This window comes from Macadamia integrifolia, unplaced genomic scaffold, assembly GCF_013358625.1.
Source record: "Macadamia integrifolia cultivar HAES 741 unplaced genomic scaffold, SCU_Mint_v3 scaffold1605, whole genome shotgun sequence".
NCBI classification, from domain to species: domain Eukaryota; kingdom Viridiplantae; phylum Streptophyta; class Magnoliopsida; order Proteales; family Proteaceae; genus Macadamia; species Macadamia integrifolia.
This window is the reverse complement of record NW_024868275.1, coordinates 55,403-64,869: the sequence shown is the minus strand read 5'-3', so window position 1 is coordinate 64,869 and position 9,467 is coordinate 55,403. Positions and strand designations below refer to the sequence as shown.

Sequence of the window (9,467 nt, the reverse complement as noted above, 5' to 3'; positions counted from 1 at the left end):
TTTTTTTTTTTTTTTTAAATGTTGTAGGTAAATGCATATTTAAAAATAGAAAAAACGCATTAACATGCAAAAAAAAATTCGGCCACCATGAATGCGTAGATTGGGTCCTCCTAAGCAACATATAAAAAAATTACATGATTCTACCCTATTTACTAACATATTATATAAAAAAATGCTTTTTGGGGAAGTTGGGACTTACCTTTTTGGTCCAAGATGTTTTTCTTGTATAGAGGAAGCACTAATCACCCTTAGATTCAAGTTTGGTAGTCAAAAAATGAAAATCTTCACTGGTTTCCCAAGTTTCTCACACTTGGGAGAAAAAATGCACAAGAGAAAGTCGAAATCTGTTGAAACTAGTGAATAGTTTTTGTTTGAAATAACTTAAATAGGACTTGGTTCAACTCAAATGATCGAACCAGGTCAAAAAGGTAAACTGGTCGATACCTGGTCGAAACAGGTGATTTTTTAATATCACCAGAGGTTTTGTTTTGACCCCTAGAGATACCTGCGAAACATGCGAAATTTTGCATGTTTCGCTCGAGTTCTCGAACCATGACTAATGCAGGAGTTGATTACAAGTAACTAACTCCGCAGTTTATGACCCCAAACAATACAAATAGGAGCAAGAAACAAAGAAATAATACCATCAAATAAACCCCCAAGGATACAATACCCATATAGGAGCAAAACCAGCCCAAAACCCAACCCGATAGGAGAGAGAAAGGCCTTCTATAGAGCTGGAGAGAGAAAGGTGCGGCCAGGTCTGTGGGAGTCCGATTGAGCTGTACTTTTGGGTGTAGATAGTCCCTAGGGAGGGCACAAAAACCCCCAAATATGAAAGGCTTCTAACGGCTGGTTATGGAGTTACGTACTTTCTTGATTTTCAGACCTAAGAGAGAGAATGTGAAGAATTCTGCAGGAACATCAACTTGTCTTTTTCAGATAACCTTCAAGAGAGGATCGATTGATCTTCTTAGAGTATAGAACCAGTCCTCCAAAGGATCTGTAGATCAGATCTCAAACTTGGGCAGCAATGAGGGTCAATTGGCTTCAAGAACAAGAACTCTTTGGCTGGCTGATTCTGATTTTGTATGCTTTAACAGGTCTGAACTTCTAATAACAATAAACAGAAAATAAAAATAGAAAAAGAAGAATCGATGGAGGGTTGAGAAGGGTGAAAGAGAATAAAAGAATGGGTATCTCACCCCTCAGGTTTTGGGTATCACACCCCTCAAAGGTTTAGGTATTTCACCTCTCAATAACAGCTTTTTTAGCTAAAGAGTAATCACTCAATAATTCATTCATTCAAATCTCTTAATAATGGTACATATGCCTCTCTATTTATAGAGGGAAAGTTTACAATCATACTAATACTAGGAGCTAGTTTCCCAATAGGATTAGACACTCCTACTGCAACTAGGAGCTAGTTTCCCAATAGGACTAGACACTCCTACTACGACTAGGAATTCAAAATAGGACTAGGATTTGACTTTATGACTCCAACATGGAGTAGAACTAACAAACTAATAGTCCATATAGGACTTTACGACCAACTAATGGCCTAATGGTCATTTATTGAATTAAATAGCAACTAATTAAACTAATGAATAAAATCCCGTTTTCCTACCTTCTACCCCTATTTTAGGCCTATTAAAGTGGCTAATTTCAAAGAAAACCCATGGGATCAAAGGCCCAATACATATATAACACAACCCAAGGCTTATCTACATCAAGCATAGTCTAGCTCTTGTCTCAAGTATGACCTCAAATGGAGCCGACTAGAGGTTCTGTAATTGGTAGGAACAAGGGGTGTGCTGTACTGGAACTGAGTAGTTTGCAACATACTGTATATAGTTTTTCTTATTCCTCTGTATTCTGTAATCGAAAATGTGTTCTGTTGTTTTTATTACTTTGTTTCTTCATTCTTTTATTGCTCTGTTTCTTTTTCTTTCTTCCCATGGCTTCACATGTTAATGGTGTGTAGTGTGTACTGACTGTAATACTGTGCTTCTGTTCTTATATTCATGCTGAAGTGCTTAAGCATAAATGGTTAAATGTTAATGGTGTATTTTGATGGTATTATGGTAACTTGGTTAATGGTACTGTAGTTCTGTTAATGCTGTATAAGTGTATATGGTTATTTTCTAGCATAATTATATGATTCTTTGTGTAGCATATAAGTAGATATGATTCTTTAAACTTTGCTATTTACTGGCAGAATTATACCATATTGCATTAATACAATTCTTGAGGTAGCATATAAGTAAAATTGTATAATTTATAATATGCTATTTGGCTATTTGCCATACTAGTACTAGTAAATATAACATACATGAAAAAAAGAATACTAGAATGCCTAGTGCACTTAGGTGCCACCTTGTCGCCTAAAACACTTAGGAAGGCCCTCCAACGCCTTGGCTTGCTTATGCTTTGCCAACTATGTTCTGTATAGTCCCATACTCCCATGCATATGCTTCTTTTGTTAAGTCTCTTTTGGAGTCCTAGTAAGCCAAAGTAAGATTATATTCAGTTTTGTTTTAATTAGTATAGTGATTCCAGTTAGTAGTTGGTTTCCAATTTAGGTTTGGAACATGCTAGTTAGTTCTTATTGTGGGCTATGTGGTGGGGTACACAGTCTAGAATAGAATATATTACAGATTTCAGAGATTGAGAAGATGATGTTAAACTAGGACTAGAAAAGATGGATGCAACTTCCCAAAGGCATGACAAACAGAGCTGTAACTCTGAGAATGGAATCGTCCAGCTCTGGTGATTGTTCCAAGATCAGAAAATAATATTTTAAAGGAACTTAATTTGTGTGATAGTTTGATGGCAGAGAATTTCCCAGAAACAGAGTTTTGAACTTGCGTTCTACACAAGACTACAGAAGATCAACCTCAGGTCTGAAAGCAGAATCCAATAGATTTTAACAACATAGCCAAACTACCTAGATAGAATGTAAACCAATGACTATTGAGTGGGATATGACTTATGAAAGATTATAATGAAGTGAAACTTGGTTCAGAAACAGGGGTACCACCAGGTAGTAGGAGAAGAAGAAGAAATAAAAGGAATAGGAAAGGAGAATAAAGGGGAGAAGAAGAGAATAACACACCTGAGATGAGAGAACCGAATCTGAATCAATAGAGGGTGAAGAGGAAGAAGAGAACCAGTAGGCCAACAGTCATGCAACAGAAGCAACTTAATTCATCGAGTTCTGTTGAATCGATGAGGTTACGTATACAAGTTTCTGTAAGACGAACTAAAACTCAAAACTCCTAATCATAATTTAAAATTAACTGAACTCTAATGAGCCTATGATATGGGTAGAGGTTAGGCATACGGAATTAGATAAGTGTCGTTATTTCTTTATTTTAATTATTATAAGTGTTTTTGTTGGGGTGGATTAGGATTCTGAGTCCAATCCTGTTTTGAGTTCATTTGTTATCTAATTAGTCAACGGATTGGGTTTGGCCTTTCCTTTGTTAGTATTTGAGTCTATTTACGTGTCTTCTATATAAGTTTGTAAGGGGTTGTAGCATGGCATACAAATCTTGATTACTGAGAAGCTCCGTCTTTTCTGCCTATCGTGGTTTTCTCTTTCTTGTGTGAATCAAAGTGTGATTGATGGTGAATCCGGTCAACACCTTCTGGCCGGAAGCCTGGGTGCAATTTTCCATGCACATATAATCTATGTATTTCTGTTCAGTCCCAGTTTCCTGCGGTTTGGCAATCCTACCCTCACTTTGATTGTTAGTTTGAAGGTGTTCTGATGTGCCAATATCGGTTCTGGTTTCATAAACCTTCTATCGTTGCTGCACTCTTCCAGATTCTGTTTTCAATTTCTGAATCTGAGAGTATTTGGCAGTCCTACCTCGAGCAGGATTGCTTCTTAAAGACTTGAAACCTGAGTTTGAGATGGTGTTTCCTATTCTGTTGAGACTGAAATTTATACCATATGCTGGTTTTCTATTGGGTTTAACAATTCTGTTATCTGTTCTTTAATCAGACATGTAGTTTGACAGTTTTACCCATATCCTGCTGTCTAGGAATACTCCATAATCTCAGATCCAGCCATTGGATCAAACTGATATGTTCACTTTTTTCAGCGAAGTTAATAACTAAACTAAACTTGATTAGGCTTCCAGCTTGATTTGATTCTATTGGTTTTCTCCCTATACTGGAATTCGATCTCTTTCGATTCTCTTTTAGTATTGGTTTTAACCCTGAAATCAGTACTATGTTAGACAGCTAAAACTCCCATATAATAATTGTTAGATTACGAAAATACCCCTGAAAATTAAATTCTCTTACTACCCCTATTGGTACTGGAGGCCAAATTTAGGCCTGGGCTTCCAAATTTGGATCCTGTTTGTCCAACCACACCAATGCAAGTGTGAAAGAACTCAATTCTGTTAGAGTTAGCCTTGAACCCAAGATAACCTTGTAGTTATCTCGACTTTGAGAGCCATATATGGAGATGATGGGACCAAGTACAATTTTCGCTTCGAAGGAGGGTAGAACAACCTTGCTCATTACCGGAGGAGGAGAAAATTGTCGCCATCTGAGGCAACATCAAATATGTCTACCCTAGGTGGACCATCGTAAAGAATACAAGCATTATGTTACTATTGATGCCTTAAGAAATGTCGCAATTTGCCAAGGGACTAACAGGCAAGGCACTTGATAGGGAAGTGGCCCAAAACTGTAGATGAACTCGAACGGTAGCATTGTCCTCCTCTTCTCTAAGTAGTTGGTCAGGAGTCTCTCACATGAATCATCTTGTAGGGCTTTTATGTGGAAGGTTAAGTTCACACACTAGGTTAGTTAAGATGAGGTTTGCTTCTTCTCTGGTATCGATAACTCGCCATTTGCCCTTTGGAAAAGGTGGTTAGTCTAGCTGAATAGGCTTCAACTTCGTCATCAGAATCATGATCGGGTGAATTTGGATGGGGAGGATAATGATTATAACATTTGGCTACATATTTGCTGTCTTTTATCTTCGGCGCTGAGTATTGTATGGGCACTTATTGCTAAAGTAACCTTTCTTAACACAGGCACGACATACTACGCTCTTCATCGACTCTTATTCCCTTGGAGCATTCTAGCTTCTTTTCTTCAATCTTCTCGTGCTCATATTTTTTGACTTACAGCTGTTTGCTTGTAAGTTGAATAAGAAGTCAAGTGCTCTTTGCATATTTAACAACTATATCTACCGACCTCTATAGTCTTTGTTGGTGAATTCTAATCTGATTTGTGTTCAAATCACTAATGTCTCTCAACATTCTTTGTTTATCCGTTTCCTAAACCCTGCATCGTACGGGGGACAACTTGTGGAAAGTGTAGGCGTCCTTTTTTTTTTTTTTTTTTTTTTAAGTTTTGGTGGAAATTCACTAGCTTGTGGAAGAGCAACTTCTCATAAATAGGAGGATCAAATTTTTTTTTGGTCAAGTACCTGCTTCATGACCTTCCAATTGGTAACGATACTGAGTTGTTTAATGAATCTCAACTGAAAAACTTCATCCCACTATGAACAAGTGTATCAGATAAATTTAGTGAAGACAAGACTAACCTTATCATAGGGATAGGACTTGTAGGAAAAAATTTACTTAACTGTTAACCACTCAACAAGAGCCTAAGGTCCCTTCTTTCCTTTAGATGCTAGATCCTCGGACCTTGATGCCATGCCATAATCCCCAAGTATTGATGCATGATATCTTGGGCAATGATTGGGTCTGATTGTTGTCTTGGTAGTGTATTCGTGCCTTGGCGTCTAGGTGGTTTTCTTGGGTCCGAGGTGATTGTCATCGTATTTCACTACATGGTGTCTTATATTTTTAGACTTATTAAGTAAATATTTTTATATTTGTTATTTCATTTACTTATGATATTATTCATAAATAAGCAAGCACTCCTATTCGAATTGGGATCCTCTCCAACACCAACGACGCTCCAACAACCCATCCAAAGGTTGGAAAGGCTTGTACACACATCCTTAGGTGTTGGCAGGTGTTGGGATGTGTGACCAAGCGTCTGCAGCCCTTGGATGGTCGTTGAAGAGGAGCCTGATCCATAAAAATAGCTTTAAAATCAAATTCTAAAAGGATAAAAAATCAACCTCCCATTTCAATAACAAAAACTGGATTTTTAGTTGTAGTGGTTTCAACTTTCAAATGCCGAAGTTTTCTCAATTCTGAAAATTTTATAAACCTTATCATGGTAAAAAAATGTTAAAATTCAAAAGTTTGGTAAATAATATTTTATTTTGATGTCTTTAATATTAATTTTGTTCAGGCGATTTTAACAACATTTGCTCACTTTAAAATCAATTTGATTGGAACATAATTTTTTTATTACCACTTAGATTTAAGTAATTTGAGATTTATTGGAAAGCTGATAATGTGTTATACCTAATACAAAAAATCCCATGTTAAAATAAAATCATTTCATTTATTATAGAACAAGAACATTTCTCTAAATGTTAATTTTCAATGATTTGATGTGGCTTAATGTTGATTTTTGATTATACAAGGTATATATAGAATATATTAAATAATATTAGAAAAGAATAAAAATAAAAAAAACATTTAATCACCTTGTTCGCCTTAAAACGAGGTACGTTATCGCTTAAGTGCTTAAACAGTCCTCCACCACTTTAGTTCTCCTTGGTACCATAGCAACTATGGATACAAATAGTACCTTACTAGTGAGATGGTGTATATGCTTCTGTTTGGTCTCTTCTGTTGTTGATATTTTGATTTTATGATAAGGCTAGGGATCACTTTTTGCACTAGAACCAAATAGGGGAGATGCACATGCATCCAACTAGGGGGCAAGGCGGTCTTTTCACCGCCCCTTCGCTGGGTGTAGGGGCTTGCAACCAGGTAGGATCTTTTCCCCCTCATAACTGTAATCCAGCGGTTGTTAATGGCCTTTGTAGTCTTATGAAAGTTCAATAGAAACCAAGGAAAAAGGATTCTTTCCAAATCTTATGGGAGATGCTGTATCTTAGGCCAGTCATTCTATTTGAAAGTCACCTTCCTTTTGGCAGTTGGAAGGATACCCACCCGTTCGCCAATTGCGGACATTTCCAACCAATGCCATACCCATGAAGACAGCCAGCATCAATTGTATCAAACGTGGCGTCCACTCCTTATGATGACTGGACTCATGTCACCATAGTTTCCAGGGTTCTTCCCCCCCCTTCCCATTTGCTGGAAGTAATTAAATAGCTGCGTCATGCGTATAGAGACACAAAAAGAGATGTACAAAAGGTGGTGAATTTACAAGGGAGGATGATTGGAAATGTAACAAAATGAAACCACCACCACCAAACCTCTCGATAAGCCCCATCTTCTCCTGCCTTGCCACCTGTTAAAATAGGACCCCAGCGTAAGAACAAAAAGGAATATGTACAAACAACCCTTCTATTCCCCTTCCATCTCCCACATTTCCCCAAACACTTGCAGTTACTCCTCGTCATCCATCACCACATCCTTTTCTTCGAACGTCACTCCCACCACGAATCTTATGCTGACCTGCACAGCAGCAGTTTCAAGTTGACAGACTCGAAGAGCAAAACCCCCTCTGTTATAATCAATTACAAGTCCACTAAAGTGACCCAGTAGCAGCTTGTTGATGAAAGTTATACCTGTTTGGGGTCATAGACTGCAAAATCGTTGTATTCAAGAGGACTCTCCTTGATTCCCGAAGGGATAAGTCGACCACAGGGAATTTTGATGTCATCCTTCCATTTCATATGCTCTGTTTCGTCGGTTTTCTTCTTCCCCAGCCGTTTCACCGCCATCTTCTTTTCTTCCAATGTTTTAGTTTCCTTCATCACAAAGGACTTAAATTCAATTCAGTTGATTCAGAAATGGCAATTGTGAATCAATTCTATTCGACATACCTTGGGTGGTGTTTTAAACTCGATTATTTGATCACCGAGTGATGCAACTGCCAAGATCAAGAACCCCTCTGGTCTGTCAACTGCTGTGAACCCATATCTGGCAGCTTCTGATGCAGCGTCTGAACAGACAATTGCCTTCGCAAACTGTAGTTTAAAAATTCAAATGCAACCAACCATGTTTAGAAACACAACAGATTTAGATCCCTGGATACTCCTTTAATGCACAGAATTGTTGTGCTTCATACCATATAACCTGGCTCAGGGAGTGAACATATTGCAGGCAAGAACCCTTTATGCAAGTGCCTGACCAGATTAGAGCTTCGCGTACCTGGTACAGAATTGACAAATGATAATCCATTAGTGTATGACCCATCTAGGGGAAGTGCAATATATAATCATATAAGCAGGGAAGGGAATATCATCCTACCACACCATAGGAGGACCTTGTTGGGTAACTTCTTTATTTCTTCACAAGGGCAAGCACCCGACTCGACGGAAAAAACATTGTCAATTGAGATTCCATAGCTCTGCAAATAAAGGAGCATTTGGCTTAGATAACAATTCATCCAAACTGATCTAATAACAAAAATTTACAATTCCTAATCGCTTTTTATTGGATGAGGACTTGATATATATAGTCAATGCTGAGGACTTGCGTAGAACTAATCCTTAAAAGCTAGCTGTTAAGATGGTGCACAAATATATAAGCCTCCACTTTAGACTACTCACGTCCAATGTAAGATTATTACTCACTTTACGTGTGGAATCCCAACAGTCGAGCAGTGGAAGAAGGGTAAGGGCCTTACAATGTCACCAAATTGGACAGGTTCGTAAGTCTTCTCCAGGTAAGTGGAAACCATTTTGTAATCATCACTCTCTTTCTCCACAGGAAGCACAGAGCATCCCAGTTTGTTGTATCTGTCAAACGATGGATCATCAATGGTAGGGCCAGACATGTCCCCTATGAAACGCGAGGCCACATTTATGTCTCGTACAGTCTCCACTGCCGCAGCCATCTACAGGTACCAAACAGAGTCGTGATCAATAATACATTCTATTAGCAATTGAAATCCAACTCTAAACAGCATGAAAGGGAATATGGAAGATGGTTATGGTTTCACTTGCATTATCTGCAATATCTTTGTAATCCTTGAAAATGACGGGTCTTGTGGACTGCATGAGAGTAAACCACCTATTGCTGAAATCCCACCAAACAACATTTGCTTTTGGCCCCGTCACTTTGCTTGATTTCACAATGTCTATGAAGTTCAGGAGACCCTCCTCACCTGGAAATTTTTACATCTCATCCATTGCTCAGGAAGTATAAATGAAATGAAGTAATTCAGGGAAAGAGGATTGGTTGGGGTAGCCATCACTTACATCTCTTCAAGTGGAAATCTGTATGCATCGCTGTAGGTATATCAGGGGTGTCTAGTGCCATCTCCGTTAAGGCATATCTGGGTTCAAAATTGCAAACTTTAAAGAATGAAACCCCAAAGATAATAATTACCCACTCCCCACCGCACCCCCACCCCACCTCCACCAACCCACCCCCCCC

At 38.3% G+C, this 9,467-nt stretch overlaps 1 protein-coding gene across 1 annotated transcript in view; it reads right to left on the bottom strand.

The window, feature by feature from the left end:
* Window positions 1-6,487: 6,487 nt before the first annotated feature.
* The window catches only part of LOC122064307 (protein ADP-ribosyltransferase PARP3), an 11,835-nt gene continuing 8,855 nt past the window's right edge, over window positions 6,488-9,467 (bottom strand). The window contains 8 exon segments of the mRNA XM_042628015.1: window positions 6,488-7,538; window positions 7,652-7,834; window positions 7,910-8,053; window positions 8,155-8,237; window positions 8,337-8,436; window positions 8,716-8,925; window positions 9,035-9,195; window positions 9,290-9,366. Of these exon segments, the coding sequence (XP_042483949.1) occupies window positions 7,470-7,538; window positions 7,652-7,834; window positions 7,910-8,053; window positions 8,155-8,237; window positions 8,337-8,436; window positions 8,716-8,925; window positions 9,035-9,195; window positions 9,290-9,366 (1,027 nt within the window). The 3' untranslated portion in view covers window positions 6,488-7,469.